The sequence below is a fragment of the Erythrolamprus reginae genome, chromosome 1 (genome assembly GCF_031021105.1).
Source record: "Erythrolamprus reginae isolate rEryReg1 chromosome 1, rEryReg1.hap1, whole genome shotgun sequence".
NCBI classification, from domain to species: Eukaryota; Metazoa; Chordata; class Lepidosauria; order Squamata; family Dipsadidae; genus Erythrolamprus; species Erythrolamprus reginae.
This window is the reverse complement of record NC_091950.1, coordinates 112751430-112772906: the sequence shown is the minus strand read 5'-3', so window position 1 is coordinate 112772906 and position 21477 is coordinate 112751430. Positions and strand designations below refer to the sequence as shown.

The following is a 21477-nucleotide window of genomic DNA, read 5'->3' as shown; positions in this document are numbered from 1 at the left end:
ATTAGAGATGCTTTGGATATTTCAAAATTATAGAAACTTGTGCCTTAAGACAACTTTCAATGTGCTAAATGTACATAAGCTAATGAACTGCATACATCTCATTATCACTTGGTATAAATTCATCATATTGGAAGGATGTACCCCAGTTATTATGCACAGACATATTTGAGAGTGAGCACAATGGCTTTTACTTTGTCTATTGTTTATGGAATCAACAATGGGTTAGCTGAACAATTATGAGACAAAGAGCTTTGGCTTACTCTAATATCCGGTTTCGTCGCTAGCTGAAATAAAAATACCAAAGTTGCAGGGATGCCAGCATTTGTCTGTCCTCTCCCTGAACATTAGGCAGAAGCAGTAGGAAGGAAAACGATGTGCCTAACTTGCTAGTTTTGCTCTGCATGATGGAAATATAGAGAAGGAAGAAGATGCTCTTCTTTTCCTGGGCATACCCAATTTTCTAAATCCTGTAATATTGTTTCCTACATTAAAAATGTCTAATACAAGGTACCCCAGAGAGTGGATCAACATAGTGATCCTTGAAGCAACATTATCCTTCACAGAATGTAGTGTGTTTGTCAATGAGCCCTGGTGATAGGCTCATACTGGACTGCAGTATTGAAGTCTAAGTCTGCCCACATCTTAGAGTTCAATCTTAATGGAGCACAAGACAGCCTTCCATCCTTCTGAGGGCAGTAAAATGAGGACTCAGATTGTTGGGGTCAATATGCTGACATTGTAAACCACTCAGAGAGGTGCAGTCTAAATGCTACGGCTGCTGCTATTAATAAAACACTATGATGGCTATAAATAAATGTGCTTGTTAGAAAAAAATACATTCTTAATTTAACAAGTGACAAAATTAAGCATTTTATTGTTACCTGAAAGGCATCCTAATGTTCATTCTTTCGGCATATTTGCAGAGTGTGTCCCAAGGACAATGAATTTTTACAAACATAATGTCATTGTTTGTAACAGCTGGCTGCAAAAAAGAAACAATATAACAGGCACAAATCTACATGTGTATGGTATTTAAAGTTTCTACTTGGACAGAAGAATACATACAGGACTATAAATATTTTATATGTATTCTTCTTTGGCTAAAAAAAGAGTGGAATTTGGTTTGACTTGTAATCTAACTAGGATTGTGGTTTATCAAAGAACAGAGTTATCACAGTTCAAGCCTTTATTGTATAAGATGGGTACAATGAGATTGGCTGATCCTCCTTTCGTGCACCACCCCCAACACAATACAACTCACAGCGAAAGACAAAAAGAAAAAAAACCCTCCTAGCCCAGTGTATCCTATTAACAAACACTCAGTCCTATTGCACACATTGAATGTATTGCACCTTGTGCCAGCCCCACTAGTCAATCGTACTATGTTGTTTGTAAAGTTATTTTTCATTCAGGAGTCTGACAGCTCACAAATAAAAACTGTTCTTCAGCCTGTTTCTTTGGCTGCCTTTGCTTCTATATCTCCTTCCAGATGGTAGGAGAATAAAGAAGGGCTGACCAGAATAAGTCGTCCCTGACAATGGTCCAGAAGCTTCATGGATATTATCTCATAAAGTCATAAGTTACTTTTTTCAACAATTCTTAACAAATTACAGAGAAATTCTTCAGACAAAGGTGTCAAAATGAGAGTGTTGGCTAGTTCATGGCAGGAATGCATATATCCAAGCAATTTTATATGTTTAAGAAAACTACACATATCTTCTAATATTACAGGTATGTTCCGCCACAAATCAGACCTTTTGGAGAACTGAGGAAGAAAGACCTTCCATTTTCCAGGCTTCTAGTTCATGTTACTCTCATAAGGCCGAGGAGAAGACAGTAGTCTCTCCTCAAATCTGCCTTCTCCTCCCCAAATCCCTGTTTTTATTTATACTTCAAAGCAATTGACAATCTGTCATTTTATTCCCTGTGCTTTATGATTGCTCTGTTGTATTTACGATGAAGCCAAATGTATTTGGTGAAAAGTGGCATAATTTTTTCCTAAGTTTATTTAGGGCATAGATAATACTTCAAAATCTCACTTGCCACTAGCCCAAAATGTCCTTTTTTCCTTAAAGCATTGTATGTTAGATGGGAAAGAAGGTTATAAATTGCCTTTCATTTTTCTCAGAAATTTGTTTGCTTCTGAAAAATTTGAGAAAAATACTGTTATGATCTTATCAAACCGTAAATTGTTTTTCCTTAAAGAAGTTCATCAACACAACTCCTACATACTCATTTACATAATTATTTTTAGCTTTTGATATAGATTCTCTCTTTTTTCCTTTAAAATTTTTTTTTTGCTTTTTTCCCTCCTTCCCTTTTCTACTTTTTATACTATCTGTCAAGCTGCCCATTTTCCTAACCCTTCCTCTTTTCTTCTCTGCAAGGTCTCCTATGGTTTCTTTGAAGTTAATCCTGCAATCACTTCAGTAAGATGCAAATCATCTAATGGATTTTCCTCACAGTAGCAGCCATTTTGAGCAAATAGAAAATGCTACCCACCTCTCTTTCTAACATTAATCCTTCCGCTCGTAAATTCTTTTCAAATGTGCTTCTTTTCTCAATTTGAGGACTGGATTTTTTGTAGACTAAAATGTAATCAATACGTTTTTTGCCATCTTTGAAGAATAAACCCGATGTTGCCTGTGCAGACATGTCATTCTGAAAGAAAAGGGGGGTATATAATGGATTCTTAAACATAACATCACAGTCCAGGCAATGATTAAAAATATGGGATGTATTTTTAGGAACAGTGGTTTCATTTTAGTCCTAAGAATTATATCCAAAACAGAAGAGAAACCTAGAAGGAAGTACTTCTTGCTCTGTCTCAAATTTTTTAAAACAATTTGTTCCTTAAACTCCACAAATTTAGATAAAGAATAATTAGGATATTGGTGACATTCAATCCTGTAAATATATATGATGTCTCCTTAGCATGGGACTCAATAAGTAGGTTGATGCTACAGAGTGAGTTACAAAGGAAAATTTTTGCAAGAATTTTGAGAACTTTTGCTTCCTTCCGTACTTATTTTGATGTGTCTCATAAAGGATCCGTAATAATAAAGGAGAACTCCCCTAATATTGTCCCACAATGCACCTTGGTAGGTTGGGCTAAAATCAAGTGACTAATAAACTCTACAATGAAGCAGAGATTTTGAACCTCAGACTCTCAATTGAGGTTTTAACCAGTACATCTCTTTTTAACTGTGTTAACTTAAACATAAAATTATTAAAGTACCGGTATATTTACGGTCAAAAGCCAAAACATCAAGCATACAATCCAAAATAGTGAAATTTTTTCCAATTGGGTGAAAACAAGTGGAAGAAAGAGGAAATTAAAGTAAATATTCATATTACAATAGTTTTATTAAAAGTGAAATTACTATGTTAAGCCTATTTTCTGAGTACGTGTTATTATTTTAATCTCTCCTGCCTCGAAACAGCACAGCTAATGCTGTTCAGTTTTGGAAAAGGCAGCATGGAAGAGTTCTCGGGTTGCCAATCTGTTATCTAGTAGACATCAATGGGAACTTTTTGAATTCCAATCCATCCTTCCTGGCAGTCCCAGTGGTCGTGAAGCTGCTTAGCTTTGACGTTTATTTGCCTTTCCTCGGAAACAAGGGCAACTGTGATGCACATAAAAAAATAAAGAAGTAGGCCTTCAATCACATAACTGTGGCTGCCCCCTGACTTTTACGACCCTCCCTGCAGACCATGCTGCTCCGAAACCAGTACAAGCTATTCCACAGAGACAGTCAATCTCCATGAAGATTTTTTAAAAACACATCACTGTCTCCCTTCCTAAAGCATCATTAAATCCTACCCTTGAGAAACACCTTTCATGGCTTTGAGGTCTAGGTTGACAATGACTTCCACTTTTGTTGCGACACATAAAATTGGAAAACAAAACAAAACAATTCATGAAATGACGAGACAAAGAAAGTCAGCAAAATGTTGCAGGTTGCAATTTGTTTCCGTTTCAGGAGTATTTATAGCTTTTGGATGAGGTTTTCAGTAATAACCATACTCCTATTTGGGTACACGCAAGATATAAGAATAGAAGAGAGACAAGCAAGAAAATAGATTTGGGGTCTATCCAGTTGCAACTGCTGCTGATTTATTGATTCTATTACATTATTTTGTCCATTATATGTACAGAAAATCAGGAAGCAACAACATTATAATATCTATTAATAAAGAGCAACATTAGATCCTACTAATAGAGGAGAAATAGGTTCAGCATTTGTCTCTTTTGTGTCTAGTCTTATGCTTTAGATGAACCTGATTTAGAATGACAGAAAAGTGTGATATTCTTGGTAAGTGGTAATGATGAGCAAGTACTATGTTGCACATATCATAATTCTGTTATCAGTAATATTGATGAAGGAAATGTGGAAAAAATATAATTAGCTCTATAAATATTATACATTATCCCAGAGCTTTCTTTTTGTACTAGAGCAGAAAATGTAAATATAAAACAGGATTTCTCTTGTTGGGATTCTAGTTAGTAAATTTTAATTATCTTTCAGGTCATTTACTTATTTACTTGATAAATATCCCATTCTTTATTTGTCCTTTATTAGGGAATCTATCTCCTGTCCTTATACTCAGTCATAAATCTATGGCCACTGTTAACACACAATCCTTGCTGAATTGTTTTGTATCACCCTGATACCACTTCCCCTCCTGATTTTGACTTTTTCTAAAGGATATATATGGGACAAGTTAGGAAAGAGATAGTGTAATTCTATTCCCCAAACTTGGGAATTCTAAAATTCTTCAATGTTTCCTTCTTGGTGCTTCTTCACCTCATTAAAACCCACACAATGAATCAATTCATATTAGTCTTTGGCAACTTGTCCTATTCTTGTTCCCTTCATACATTTTGAACTGCAATTCCTAGAAGTTCAGACCGGGAAAGTGCCAGATTGAAGGTGAAATTATGCACTTGAAGTTTGAATTAATGAATAGTCTACAACCAGTCTGCAGTTCCACTATTACATTAGATATGATATAATAGTTCTGAATAAATATCAGAGAACCACAGGTAATAGATTTTGATAATTTAAAGATGCATTAATTCGGACGGCAACACCTACCTGACCTTCTAGGAGATAAAAAATACTACAAGGTTGGGCTGGGTTAGGACTTAGGCAGGTGATTACCAGGAAATACTAGGACTGTAGCTAAACTGGGAAATCAAAACACATTCAAGGAGAAAGCACTGGCAAATGTATATACTGCTGCCAAGAAAGCTGCATAGGTATGTCTATGATGTCCCTAAAATTCCAGCTTCCCTCAGCAACTTCACTTTTTTAATGATAACTTTTTAAATATGGAATTAAACCTGCCTCATGGGAACCAACATCCCTTTTATAGAATGGATCACAGTTCTGCATAAATAAGTTCAAGACTGCATTGCATCAAGCTTTATTTCTGACTGTGTTGTCACCAAGATAGCCAAAGGGAGATGTATTGGATAATAGCTCCTTCATTGGCTGGCACTCCATCAAGCTCATTGTAGCCATTTATTGTCCTGATGTTTTCTTATTTCTTCAGTGAAATGCAAAGAACTAAATGTTATCCCTTATATTCTCCACTTTTCTACCAGTCAGCTTGAAATAAAAGAACGTGCTGCTCAGCTTGTTCTTCTATAATCTTTGCAGTCAATTATTCATCACCTTAACTGACCTCTCAAGACAAGACAAGAAAGTAAGATTGGAAAAAAGTGATATATATTTCCAGAAATGCAAATAGTTCAATCTATATATTGAGCTTGCTGCAGTTCACTCATGCCATGATATTAATCAGGAGTGGGTCCTCTTTTAGAAGCCAAAGGCCATATGTTCTTTATGTGAGTAATGGATGGATAAGATTCATCAAAAGGAACAATACTGCAAACTTTATGGGGTCTTGACTTTGCCAAGTTCTCTCTGTCTTACATTTTGCAGGTAGATAAAGTCTATTTTAGCATGTCTTTGAACATCATGTTACTTGAGGGCAGTCATAATTTGGAAAACTACAGAAAATCAGTGTGATTAATTTTATTAGGAAATGCTTTTGGCATCATTGTAGAAATCTTCCTGACAAAAACAATCAGCAGTAGCAGTCCATCCACAATATTTCAACCAGTGTTAACAACTTCCTGTTTGTCCTTGAGATAACTGCTGAAGTGCTTGTCTCTTCAAAGGTTGACCATTCCCACTCTATTGAGTGAAGAAATTATAGATAGCTAGATAGATATAGATATAGATATAGATATAGATATAGATATAGATATAGATATAGATATAGATATAGATATAGATATAGATATAGATATAGATATAGATATAGATATAGATATAGATATAGATATAGATATAGATATAGATATAGATATAGATATAGATATAGATATAGATATAGATATAGATATAGATATAGATATAGATATAGATATAGATATAGATATAGATATAGATATAGATATAGATATAGATATAGATATAGATATAGATATAGATTGCATTCTTCACTTTGGCAAAAGAAATCATAGCACCAAGCTTACTTTGGCATGAGTGTTAGTGGATATGAATGAAGCATACTAAAATAAGTGTTCTGCCATGTTGATGGGAAAAGAGATAGATGTCAAGAGATTAATTAGCAAAAAATAATAATTTAATAAGCTCTAAGATAATTCCCCCTTCCAATAAGGGCTTTCATTAATTTCTTTCAGCATATTCCTTGCAGAGCAGAATTACACATCAACAATCTGTGCCATAACTCATCACTCAAGAAAACTGGGTTGACTTTCTTGAAGGGTTGACACATTCTGGAGAAAGTTTGTTTCCCCTCTGGATGAGGAGAAAAAGGGATCAACTTCCAGTCGTATCCTTACAGTGAGTCCCAGAATAATCAGAATTGCAGAAAAAACAATTGCTGCCAATCTGCCTTCCATTGAGGACCTGTATACTGCACGAGTCAAAAAGAGGGCGGGTAAAATATTTACTGACCCCTCGCATCCTGGACACAAATTGTTTCAACTCCTACCCTCAAAACGTCGCTACAGAGTACTGCACACCAAGACAACTAGACACAAGAACAGTTTTTTCCCGAACGCCATCACTCTACTAAACAAATAATTCCCTCAAAACTGTCAGACTTTCTACTAAATCTGCACTTCTATTCTACTAGTTTTTCTCATCATTCCTATCACCCATTTCCTCCCATGTTGACTGTATGACTGTAACTTGTTGCGTATATCCTAAGATTTTTATTAATATTGCTTCTTCATTGCTTATTTGACCCCTATGACAATCATTAAGTGTTGTATCACATGATTCTTGACAAATGTATATTTTATTTTATGTACGTTGAGAGCATATGCACCAAGACAAATTCCTTGTGTGTCCAATCACACTTGGCCAATAAAAATTCTATTCTATTCTATTCTAATAGTATTGATAGGGATAACTGAGGATCAGAAATAAGTTACTTAAGATAGCCTTACCTCTTACCCCATTCATACTAGCTACACTGCTCAGCCCACAAGGAGAACATCAGCTCTGTTTAGAAAGCCATAAGACAGAAAAGAGGAATGCATTTTTGCTGCTGAGCTGTGCAAATAGCACTGCTTATTAGTAGTGTATTAGTAGTATGTCCTTGATGTGTCAATCATTTGCAATCAGATCAGTTAGGTACTGGCTGTGAATTAACAGAGGCTGAGAAAATGTTTACTAATGGCTTTGCCCATAGGGATTTAATGCTGAAAGAATCAATTTTCATGTACATCAGACCTTTTCACATTTGATCCCAAATGTCCTGTTTTGACAGCTGTATCTTTCTACATTGCTCTTCCAATCCTGGCTGGAATGTTGGGTTTGTTTCTTGGTAACTTTAATCTTCTGCTTCATCCTAACTATATTTTTGCCTTGATCATTGAATCAAGCTTTGACTATTTTGGCACCTTTGACTAAATCAGTGTTACTCAATTATTTTGTGTTGTGGCCCCCCTAGGAGGAAGTAAACATTTCATGCCACCACCACCCAACTCTACGCCAGGACGATTGCTTGCAAAATTCAGCATGTTTTCCCTGAAAAAACTCAAGCGGCTCATCACCATGTTTGTGGCGTAATGTGTTTAATGATGCCTTAATTTATTTGATTTCATGCTTCATGTCAACATTTTTAGACACAGTCAACATACTGGTCTTCCTCATCTCCCACTGTAGTCACGGTGAAGCCCAGCGCTACATACGCTTCATCATATTTTCTCATCTTAGCTTTCAGGAGATTTATGTTTGTCTCATTATCTCTGTCTCTCTCCTCCTTTCTTTTCATGCCTGTTAAATATTTTTCCATGGTGTCTTTTAAGGGTTTGTTATATGCTTCATATCTCATACTTTGTGCTATGTGCTATTGTCTGGTGAAAACTCCCCCTACTCCCTGAGGCATAAAAAACACATTCCCTGGGGTCATGTGTCCCCCCCGGCATCACTCTATGCCCCCCAGGACCCCCACCCACTATTTGAGAAACACTGGACTAAAGCAAGGTAACATTCTTTGTAAATAATCAGAGATATGGATTTAAGGCTCCCTGAAAGTGGCAGGGCAGTGGATCCTTCAATGAAATGCCGTTCACTTATTTTTGCCTCTTTCGGAATCCCATTAGAGCACTGTTTGGTTTTATCTACATTTGTTCCCTAAGAAGAACTGTTTTCAAATTTATTCTCAAATTTACTGTTAATTCACAATTGGATTTATTTCAATGTGACTGATATTCAGTATCACTTGAAAACAGGCTCTATTGAAAAAAAATAAGAGAGGGAAATTGATTTGTGTAGATATATGACTATCCTGTCAAATCCTTCATTAATGAGAATCTACAGAGCCTACAGGTGACAAGAGGGGAATGTTATTGTTTTAAATGTGATCTGTGGTGGTATATTTTGTCCAGCAGAGGGCATTGCCCAGGATAACATATAAATCTCTTCATGAGACAAAATGCTGGAAATGACATCTTATGCTGATCTTCCTCACTATTGCTTTCAATAAAATATAGAAAACCTACTCTAATGTATTATTGTGTAACATTTTGTTTAAAAAAAGATGATAATTGTTAAGCATATATCTCAGTTAAGTTCCTTCCCAGTAGCATAGTCAAAAGACTCCACTGACCCTTTGACAGTAAGATTCTAAATTCTTGCTAAGATTGTTCATTTCACAATACAAATTATGTGGTCAAGTGATACAACTGAAAATATTCTTTGATTTAGGAACCTCCTCTTTTACAATTTTACCCATCAGTGGATCAGTCTGATAAAGTATTATTGTACTATACAAGTATTAGTATATTATATAATTATAATACAATTATTGTATTATTTCATGAGACATAAATAGAAACATCTAGTCTGCCCTTATACTATTTCCTGTATTTTATCTTAGGATGGATATATGTTTATCCCAGGCATGTTTAAATTCAGTTACTGTGGATTTAATAACCATGTCTGCTGGAAGTTCCTTCCAAGCATCTACTACTCTTTCAGTAAAATAATATTTTCTCATAATCATGCTTTGTTGAAGAAGCCACAGTGACCTGATCACACTTAACTGCTAAATACAATGGTTTACCAAAACATCCTGGCAGATTTTTAGGCATCACACTAAAGTCAAAAGCAAACTATAATATGGTTTTGTATGAGAGGTGAACCCAGCCATTTCTCTTATCTGGAAACTTTTAAAAGACTTTTGTGAAAATCGTTAACCACTTCTGTTGGTAACTTTTTGACCACTATTTATTTATTAATTTTTTATGCTGTCCATGTCCTTTACACTGTGATCGTGGGTAGCACTGTAAGTAATATTCTGTTTACAATATCAGTTTAATTTCCCCTTAATGAAGAAACCTTATATTTTATGGAAAAGTGAACATGGAGAGGGGAGGAGACTATCTTGCAAATAATTGAATGCAGATCTTTGCTAATAAATCTGTTCCCAAATTGGACAAAACACATTTCTCTTATCCAATTTAATCTGGTTTGATTCATTTTTGAACTGCAAAAAATTGATAAAATAAGTCTTATTTAATAAGATATTTTCAAATATTTGAGCAAAGGCAAAAGTATAGAAGTCATGCTTCTCTGGCAGACAGCGGCTCTTTTTCTTCTCCAGGAATGCTGCAGCTTTAAACAGAAATAGTAATCATATTACCCTTTAATCTTTGTTTCAAACTGAGAGGAAACCATATTAAATTGCAATGATACACACTCAAGGGAAGATAGAAGACATTAATCAAAGATTTTTTTCCTGTCAACTCTTCTTCTGAAATCTTTCCAAAGCTCAAATATAAAAAAATACGGGTCAGAACTTTACAGAAAATAGAGTATTGTTTGATTATACCTCCTTATAATGCAAAGAATTCAAGAGGATTTAAGGTCAATTTTGATAACTTGTAGAAGTTTTATTACTGACTGAGACTCCAAAACAATTCACATTTGTCTTCATGTCTAAAAGACTTAGTCTAGGAAATATATAATTCACCATTGCACTATCAAGATACTTGATGAAACATAGATAAAACTCAACTAGACCTTTTTGGAATTATTCTTCAGGAAAAGCACTTAGCAATAGCCCATAGACTTATATACTACTTCACAGTACCTTACAACCCTCTCTAACTGGTTTATAGAGTCAGCATTTTGCTCCAACAATCTGGGTTCTCATTTTACCGACCTTTACCAAGGCATGGAAGGCTGAGTCAATCCTGAGCTGGTGAAAATCGAACTGTTGGCAGTTGGCAGTCAGCAAAATTGGCCTGTAAAATTCATTCTAACCACTGTGCCACAATGGGTCATAAAGAAAAGCCATTCTCAGTAATTGAGTTCAAGCATGCTTGGATAAAACACATGTCCATCTTCCAACAAAATTTTAAAATAAAATAAAAATAAATAAAAATAACAATGAATGCTTGAATTAAATAGAAAAAAAAGAGAAACACCCCCCTTCAAAGAGCACATTTGATGTCTTTTTCTGCCATCAGTTGTCTATATTTCTATATTTCTTTACTTCAGATTAATTATTTATCGATGTAGGTAATAATAGTTAAATATTAAAAGTTTGTACTTTCTATAGCAGTCTAATATACCCATTTCTAAATTCTACCCAATATCTTCAATCATTAATACAGCCTTCTGCTTTTGTGAGAGAAGATTTTATTTTTATAGGGTTCTTAGAAAATTCCAAATTTGCTATATATGTATTTGAATATACATTCGAATACATTATTAAATGGCTTGAGCTCATTTCAGCCAGAGCTCAAAAACATCCACATAGAATAAAAAAGAATTATGCAGTCTAACTCTTTTGAGTAAGGAAGAGTACCTTAAAACAACCTTTTTCAAACAGAGATGCTACACCCTTGAGTAAGCTTGCTGGATGCACATTGTACCCTTTCAGGCATCTGTATCAGACAAATGTGTTGTTTGATTTCACAATGCAAAAAGCACGGCATATATCTTTAGCTATGGTGAATTGTATTTCTATAAATGATATGGAGACTGCAAAGAAAATACTTCTTGACCATGAAGAATAAGATTCACTTGCAACATATTTTCAGGTATGCAAGAAAATACAAGATATTGCATTGGTGCTTTTTGTAGAAATAGAATCACGAGCAATGCTCCCAGTGGCCGCTTATCCTTAATTCTAGCAGCTTTCATGTAGGAAATTAACTGATATAAAAATGTGAGCTGGGACATATTTGAAGCACAACTGATAACATAGTTGCAGCTTTAAAGTTTTGCTTCTATTTAGTCTTTCATTCTCCATTTTGTACTTAACTCTATGTAAATATATGGAAAGATATACAGTGGTACCTCGGTTCTCGAACGCCTTGGTTCTCGTACATTTCGGATACCGAACAAAATTTTTGGCAAAAATTTGCTTCAGTATCTGAACAAAAATTCAGATACCGAACAACCACAGAAAATTTTGTTTATTATCCGAAATGCTACAAGATCTGAGGGGACGGGGTGAGACGGAATGGGAGTCGGAATCCGACACGCCCATCCTGGCCGCTCACTTAACAGCCTCCCAGTCTCTAGTCTAAGTGCTCCAAGCTGTAGGAAGGGTGGGGGCAACTGCAAGACCAGCAGCTTCGGGGGGCTCCTTTCCTCAGTGGTTCATCTTGTTACCTGTAGGCAACTGCATCAACTTTCTCCTTCCCGACGGCGGCTTTCCATCGAGCAGCAGCAGTGCCGGGAACATCAGCAGCTTCCCTTCCTCTTGTGATGTTCCTGGCGCTGCTGCTGCTCGAAGGAAAGCCGCCCCCGTCATCGCCGCTGCCGGGAAGGAGAAAGTTGGTGCAGCTGCCTACCGGTAACAAGATGAACCACTGAGGAAAGGAACCCCCCCCCAAAAAAACTGCTGGTATTGCAGCCACCCCCATCTTTCCTACAGCTTGGAGCGGAAGGGTGTAGGAAGGGTGGGGGCGGCTGCAATACCGGCAGTTTCGGGGTGGGCTCCTTTCCTCAGTGGTTTGTCTTGTTACCTGTAAGCAGCTGCACCAACTTTCTCCTTCCTGGCGGCGACTTTCCTTCGAGCAGCAACAGCGCCAGGAAAGTCACATGAGGAAAGGGAAGCCGCTGGAGCAGCAGAAACTGCTGAGATGGCTCCAGCAGCTTCCCTTCATCATGTGATATTCCCAGCGCTGCTGCTGCTCGATGGAAAGCCGCCGCTGGGAAGGAGAAAGTTGGTGCAGCTGCCTACAGGTACAAGACGAACCACTGAGGAAAGGAGCCCCCCCGAAACTGCCAGTATTGCAGCTGCCCCCACCCTTCCTACAGCTTGGAGTGCTTAGACTATAGAGCTCCTGAGATCTTTATTCCATAGGAAATAAAGGAAATAGGGCCTGGGAACAAATTAAATCAATTTCCATTATTTCCTATGAGATAAATTAATTTGGTACTCAACCAAATCGGTTCTCGACCACACTTCTGGAATGAATTGTGGTCGAGAACCGAGATCCCATTCATATGTATTACCCATTCTTATTCACATATCATAGGTAGTGGGGTGGACAAAGAAAGCAGATTTCTTATTCAAATGTTTCTACCACTTGAAGACTCAAAAATATTGAAGCCAAGATTAAAATTTTAAATTTTTAATATATTGGATCCAACTATATCAAAGTCATAAGACATTTTTCTGAAGGGTTAAATTGGCTTAAGAAATTGGACTTCTCATTTTTTTTTTAAAAAAATCAAATAACTGTCAGGTTGATGAAAATTCCGGTTAGGTCCCACAGAGTTGGCCTTCTCTGGGTCCCATCGACTAAACAATGTCATCTGGCGGGACCCAGGGGAAGAGCCTTCTTTGTGGTGACTCCGACCCTCTGGAACCAGCTCCCCCCAGAGATCAGGATTGCCCCCACCCTCCTTGCCTTTTATGAACATGGGCATGGGGGAATTGAAACATCTCCCCCTTGCCCATGTAGTTTTTGTGTATGATTCAATTGTGTGTTGTTTTTTTATATATTGGGGTTTCTTTTTTGGACTTTTTAATCTAAAACTGTAATCTAGATTTTTAAATGTTAGATTTGTTACTATGTACTGTTCTTCACCATTGTTGTGAGCCGCCCCGAGTCTGCGGAGAGGGGTGGCATATAAATCCAATAAATCTAATCTAATCTAATTCACATTTGAAAGCCTATCTTTCTGTAATAGTGGTTCCATGGAAATGGTAAAAAAGAAAATTACAGTATGTTAATAATAAATAACAAGTTTGATCCTGACCAACCCAAGGTTGACTCAGCCTTTCATCCTTCTGAGTTTGGTAAACTGAAGATCCAGATTGTTGGGCACAATATGCTAACTCTGTAAACCACTTAGAGAGTGCTGTAAAGACTGTTGAGGAATTTATAAATGTAAATGTTATTGCTAAATAATTCAATCTGACCTTGACTTCAGTTACTTAAGAAGGCAAGTCTACTTAATTGTCTTTGAAACAATATTGAATTAATTTCCTTGTTTCAATGCTTTGTACCCCCACAAACCAAAAACAAATTGTGGGGAGAAGTTATATTTTTCATTTAGATTTCCTGATGAGCTCCCATCCATTTACTAACCAGAGAGAGAGATTAGTAAAAGCAGATCAATTAAAAATATAAACATGTCTCATTTTTAAGTGCTGAACTGAAAAAAAATAAAAAAAATATAAGCCCTAAATATTACAAAGGAGTTGGCATTTTCTTCATTAGTCTGGACTTTTACAACCTACGACAGATTGTATAACAATCTATATCCATTTATTTTGAGCTCAATGAACTGGGAACATACATCACACTGTGGCTTAATGCAACACTTCAGGTCTGACTGAAAACCATACTAGAATCTAGAGCTTCTGCTGACTCAGGGAGATGTCTTCCAAAACATCACTATTCAATAGACTTTCAAAGAATGGAGTGCTGTAGGAAATATTATAAGATGTGATGAGTTGTGGCAGTTCTCCTAGCAATAAATAATCTTTCAATTCAGCAGTTTATCACAACAGTATTGATGTATGATATCCTGTGAGGATATAAAACTTTGCCTGCAAATATTCAGAGACTTGGCTTCATCAGCAGGTCTGTAAGCACTAATATGTGATGTACTTCTGGAAAAACAACTTATGGCAGAGCCACCATTTTATTTCTCTTACCAATTGGAAGTCCGTCATGAATAATATTAGTGCTTATTTATTTACAGTAGAGAAGGTCCACAGATGATTATACTAGGTCAGTGATGGTGAATCTATGGCACAGGTGCCACAGGTGGCACATGGAGCCATATCTGAGGGTACGCAAGACACTGTTCTATGTCAGCTCCAGCACGCATGTGTGTGCTAGTCAGCTGATTTTCAGCTTTCTTTTTGGCTGTTTTCACTCTCCTCAGGCTTCAGGAAAGCCTCCTGAACCTTGGGGTGGTGAAAAAATGGCCGAACGGGCCTACTGTAAGTCCAGAGGCTTCAGTGAGGCCTGTCTGCAAGCATGGGGAGGCAGTGCAGGGGTTTGTGTGCATGCAGAGGGGGAAGGCATTGCATTATGGGTGTGGGCAAGCACGCACACACTATTTCACGTGCACACATCCTTTTGAAACCCGAGCCAAAAAAGGTTCACCATACTCTATACTAGGTAGTCTTCAACATACAGCCATTCGATTAAAATGGTTTTGTTTAAATGCCAAATGCATTGGCACTGAAGAAAAGGACTTATGATTGGTCCTCACACTCAGAGGTGGGTTCCTGCCAGTTAAGACTGGTTCTTTAGCAGGAATTTTTTTAAAATTTATTCTTTGTCCAATATACAATACATATGGAAGAGAATAGACATTAAGTAATATATATAAAGATAGAAAGTAAAAAAGAAGAGGAGTAGATCGGAGGGAGAGAATATATATGATATAAGAGATAAGGAGAGAATATATATAATATATATATATATATATTAGATAGATAGATAGATAGATAGATAGATAGATAGATAGATAGATAGATAAGGAGAGAATATATATGATATATAAGATAAGGAAAGACAATTGGATAGGGGACGATAGGCACATCAGTGCACTTATATACGCCCCTTACTGGCCTCTTAGGAACCTGGAGAGGTCAATCGTGGAGAGTCTAAGGGAGAAATGTTGGGAGTTGGGAGTTGACACTATTGAGTCTGGTAATGAGTTCCACGCTTCAACAACTCGATTGTTAAAGTCATATTTTTTACAGTCAAGTTTGGAGCGGTTAATATTAGTTTGAATCTGTTGTGTTTCTCTCCGCTCACCGAACTGGCAGTGATGGCTGGCTGGACATTCCCCAAAACAGCTCTCTCAGTGGTGCCACAGGCATCACAATCTTGTTTTTTGCTTCTGCACATGTGCATAAGCTATTTTCTGCTTCTGAGCATGCACGCCCACACACCCAGGCGGTGCAGGAGGAAGCAAACAAGCGGCGAGGTACATCGGAACACACTCCTGCTCACACTTATGGCTGTTACTGCATCCTTGTGATCATGCAATCCAAATTTGGGCACCTAGCAACCTGCATACATTTATGACAGCTGTAGCAACCTGGGGTGATTTGATCACCATTTCTGAGCTTCCAAGACAGCTTCTTATAAGCAAAGTCAATGGATAAATTTATGTGAGTCCCTTAACAAACTGTAGTAATTCACTTAACAATGGTAGCAAAAGGGTTGTAAAATTGGGCATACTTACTTAACAACACCTAGCTTAGCAATGGAAATGTTGATGCCCACTGTGGTCATAAGTCAAGGACTACCTATACTGGGAGTTCAGGAAAGCATAGATGCCAAAACTCATAGCAGAAACTTGTAAAACTGGTATGGTATTATTATTTGCACAACATGCTTGCTCATGCTTAACTGAACTACAAATTTCTCAGTTAAGACAAAATACTAGATTCGCACAATACATTAGGTATAAATTAACTTCACAGGTTGGCTTCATACAATACATTAAGGATGATGAGGATGATGATGGTAATGGTGGTGGTTGTGATGATGATGTGATTGTTAATGATTTGCAGAAATGCAGCCTACCAAATATATATTTGGGCAGTAAAGGGTAGAATGCTCTTCAGATTACTTTATGGTTTTTTGTTGATTAAGGCAAAAAGGGTAGAATGTTAACAGTTGTTGCTACAGAAATGAGTCTCTAATGAAAGTTTATGAAATGACTTTAGCAGTGATATGGCTTTTATTTCTGTATGTGGAGAATAGAAAGGGGAATGAAATTTCTGTTTTAGCCTCTGATTGCCTCCATAATGTTAATGCCTATATGCCCTATTGCATTCTTCTTTGGCTTTTATAGCTGAAATTCTATACGCACAGAAATAAACTCAATGCTCCATGGATATCTAAGTATAGAACTGCACCATTAACATACAGCCTGATTTTCTATAGTGATATCTGTATTCCTTTTGGGATGGATTTGAAATAGCATAGTAGCTATTGAAAAGAAACAGCATACCACCTGCTATTTAATATTAACGGCTTTCCACCTTTAACTTTAAGCTATTTCATAACTCAAGGTATGTAGGAGTAAATGTGTAGGAGTAACATCAAAGAGGAGAGATATGAATTACTAAATATGTAGAATCCAGAAAGGAATCATGATGTACTGTACATCATTTCTAATATGTTTTAAAACTATTGCATCTCCTCTTAGCACTTTGATATTTAAATATCAGCAAAAGGTAAAGTATAGTGTGAATAACAGTGAGTCTTGGCATATATAAACATCATGGCTCACATTGTTGAAAAAATATCTCATTGCGAAAATGTGCACAGCTATCATTTTTCATTATCATTGCTAACTCAGATTTTAAACTGAAAAAGAAGGAATGGTATTGTCAAAGCAGGAAGTCTGCCAATAATAATTTGCTTATGGAACAGCTAACATTCTGATTGGGAAAAAGGCTTAAATAAGGACTCAGTGTGCACTGGCTATATAAAATCAAGACAGTCCCATCCAGAATGAAAGATGAAAAATCCTCACATCTGGATTTGCAGGGGGACCCAAACCTCACAGTGACTCAGTCTTGCTAGAGTTACATTGAGCTAATTCCTCCTTATCTCAGTCCAGACCCTGGGAAAGAACCAAGGCAGCATCTTTTAACTGGCCAAATATATAATAACATTGGCACAGTTATACATCTGAGTATTATGTGCATGCTGATGGCACTTAACCTTGTGCCAATGGATGACCTCTCACAGCAGTTTTATGTAGAAAGTAAATAAATGAATAACAGGAGTAACAAGTAGAAGAAAAAGGAACACTTGAGGGCAATGTAGTGTACAGTATTTCATCAAAGCACATTTCACTGTCTCTGCTCTTTGCCAATGAGAATGTTATCTCTATCACACAAATCTTTTCACTGAGATAATCCTAAATCTCCCCATGAAGCCTACCAACAGATGGCCAGACAAATGTATAAAGAAAGGACTAAAAACACAAAAAAGGGTGGGTGCTAACAATTCATTTTCTGTTTATTTCATGTAGTGCCAGGATATATACTTGTTTTTCTAGGAGAAAAGAATTAAAATTATGATACATGTACCATTCAAAGACTTTATATGTTAGCTGATTCTGCAAGTATAACAAGCTAGAGAATTGTAATGGATTTATGAACGTCCAACCCACTCACGTACAACATAAAATGCCCTATATTTTTACAGATCTGGATTTTCCCTTTCATGGGGGAAGGGAGAAACAGACCCATAAATTTCTCTCATTTGTTAGTGGGATCAACAGCACCCCTGAAGAGCAATTTTGATAAGAAAAATGGATTCCAGAACAGAGGCAAATACCTTCCTTCAATGGACCTTGCAGTTTTATCACTTTTGCTTAAATGAAAAACAAACTCAAGCAGAACACTGTATACCTTCTGCCGCACGAATCCCAGCGACCGGTTAGGTCCCACAGAGTTGGCCTTCTCCGGGTCCCATCGACTAAGCAATGTCATTTGGTGGGACCCAGGAGAAGAGCCTTCTCTGTGGTGGCCCTGACCCTATGGAACCAGCTCCCCCCGGATATCAGAGTTGCCCCCACCCTCCTTGCCTTTCGCAAACTCCTTAAAACCCACCTCTGTCGTCAGGCATGGGGGAATTGAAATTTCACTTCCCCCTAGGCTTATAGAATTTATACATGGTATGCTTGTATGTATGAGTGGTTCTTTAAATTGGGGTTTTTTAAAGATTATTTTTAATATTAGATTTGTTTTCATTGTCTTTTCATTGTTGTTAGCCGCCCCGAGTCTTCGGAGAGGGGCGGCATACAAATCTAATAAATAAATAAAATAAATTAAAATAAATGTCCATATATGGAATAAAACAGATGATTACATGTTGAATAATTTGGGAACCATTTATTATTGAATAAAATAGCAAGCTTTTGAAAATGATGCTTAAATGGAGTGGGAGGAATTTTGACACAACTTTGCTTTATTGTAATGACTACAAAATGAATATATGTTTTCTCACTGCATTTTCAAATTTATATCACATAAGTCTCCAGCAATTAAAATGCCACAGACTCTTCCCCAGCATAACTAAATATGACTCTGCAGATCATAGGTCTTCCCATTTCAGTAATTATTGTTCTATTACTGCCTTGTCCATTGCATTAATATGCTGTAATTTTGTCTTTTGATTCATCCATTTTGTCTTTGTTTTTTATATGGATTACCTTTTTTCTTCCTAGCATTTCCTCACAAATAACATTGGTTATAACAGGAATTGACTAACCAACTTGTTGCCTGATCCTAATGTGGTTGAGAATGACTGGCCCAGATTCACCCAGATGGCTTTCAAGTCTAAGGTGTGACTAGAACTCTCTGTCCAATAGTTTCAGTGGATAGCCTGGTGTCTTAGCCATGGGAACAAACTAATTCTTGTTTACATGGATTTCATATTGTAGATGAGGTGTGTCAAGCATTGTGGTTGATCTCGGGTGGATGTGGCCGACTGGGTGAGCATGGCCAGCTCAACATCGCTCACTTTGGGTGTATCTGTGGTGGCGTGGGTGGATCCATTGTCTTCAGCATGTGCCCAGAGGATGGGATGGGAGCAGCCCCTTACTGGTTCCAGGGAGGATCTACGGATCTAAGGCTGACCATGTTCCAGCCTTCACCAAGTTTTAGATCAGCACTTGGATGGCCTGGGTACAAGGTACTGGGGGCCATTCTTTCACTGTCTCCAGGGCAGCCTCATGGCCAGATCTAACAGCATCATGGGCTGAACCTGGCTTCCAGGCCTTGAGTTGGCACCCCTGCTTTAGATGCTATTACAGGTAGTCCTCAACTTATGATCACGGTTGAGCCCAAAATTTATGTGGCTAAGTGAGATATTTGTTACGTGAGTTTTGCCCCATTTTATGACTTTTCTTGCCACTGTTGTTAAGTGAATCTTTGCAGTTGTTAAGCTGGTAACCTGGTTGTTAAGCAAATCTGGCTTCCCCATTAAATTTGTTTGTCAGAAGGTCACAAAAGTTGATCTTATGACTCTGAGACCCTGCAACTGTCATAAATATAAGCCAACTGTCAAGCATCTGAATTTTGATCACATGACCATGGGGATGCTGGAACAGCCAAAAGTGTGAAAAATGGTCATGTTACTTTTTTCAGTACCATTGCAACTTTGAACAGTCACTAAACAAACTGTTGCAACTGGAGGACTACCTATAATACTGGTATCAGAATAAGGGAAACATAATGTAAACATTGTAAAAGCTATTACCTTCAGTGAAGACTTTGTCCGAGGTTCTGGTTTCTGCCTTGTAGGTGTACTTTTAATAAGCAGAGATTCATCTGTACGAGAATCATAATTACCATGTTCTGAATCATCTGTATATGTGTCTTTCTCTTTTCCTATATCTGAATAGGGGGAAAAAATATCAGAAACACATGGACTCATAAAGTATTACTATGGAGACATTATAGCAAAAATACAAGCATGATTCCCTTCATTATTTGTGTTTGCCACATATTAGGTATCCTATTATTTTACCATAAAGGGAATACAGTGGTACCTCTACTTAAGAATGCCTCTACTTAAGAACCATTTTCTACTTAAGAACCTGGAGGTATAACAGCTGCAGGGAAGAAGTGCTTGATGAGACACCTTAACCTTCAAATAAAGAAAAGCTTTTTCACTTATTGACTTAACAGATAATAGAAGTCCATTTCCCCACAACAGTTTGAGGTGAGAAGTGAGATGGAAGCAGTTGATCACTGAATATTTGAGTAGGAGAGAAACAGGGTACCCAGGGATAATTTCATCTTTGTCCCTTGCCCTCAATTCTAAATGATTTCTTTTCCATTCTGAGCTTGGTAAAGAACAAGTATATTTAAGCTGACATAGTGTTCTTCTTGCTTGTTGGTGTACTTGTATTAGTAAAGGAACATATTTACCTCCCAACAATCTTCTTTCTCAGTCTCAGTTTGGGTTCATGAGTCATGGCCATTATGTATCAGAGACCCTTTATATATATATATAAAAGGAACTCATATTCTATTTGAAGTCTCCAACTAAGTTGGAAAGCAATGGTGGGTGATCTGGTGCTTCAAATATTTGCATTACATCTCCTAGAGCTATATCATTGATAGCTGGAGCTTGTGGAAGATGTAGCCTTATATATTGAGACTTTCTCTGGCTCTATTTTAGGGGAATTTGTCCAAAGCTGTCACTTTCTCAGGTACAGATGAAATTACAATGGTATCACTTCTTTGTTAATGGATGAACTGTAAAAAAAAGTTTAAAACCAAACCAATAGCAATGGCATTAGCATTTAAATTTATATACTGCTTCACAGACCTTTGCAGCCCTCTCTAAGTGATTTACAGAGTAAGCATATTTCTCCCAACAATCTGGGTCCTCATTTTACCATCCTGGGAAAGATGGAAGGCTGAGTCAACCTTGAGCCTGGTGAGATTCGATCTGCCAAA

General features: G+C 37.1%; 1 protein-coding gene across 2 annotated transcripts in view; it reads right to left on the bottom strand.

Annotated features, from left to right (window-relative positions):
* Positions 1-21477, bottom strand: part of ANO3 (anoctamin 3) — a 292176-nt gene that overhangs the window by 77597 nt on the left and 193102 nt on the right. For both annotated transcript variants that reach the window (XM_070761935.1, XM_070761933.1), the window contains exons 4-6: positions 20270-20406; positions 2503-2661; positions 882-982 (exon numbers count right to left, since the gene is read on the bottom strand). In XM_070761935.1, the coding sequence (XP_070618036.1) occupies positions 882-982; positions 2503-2661; positions 20270-20406 (397 nt within the window). The remainder of the gene's footprint in view (positions 1-881; positions 983-2502; positions 2662-20269; positions 20407-21477) is intronic.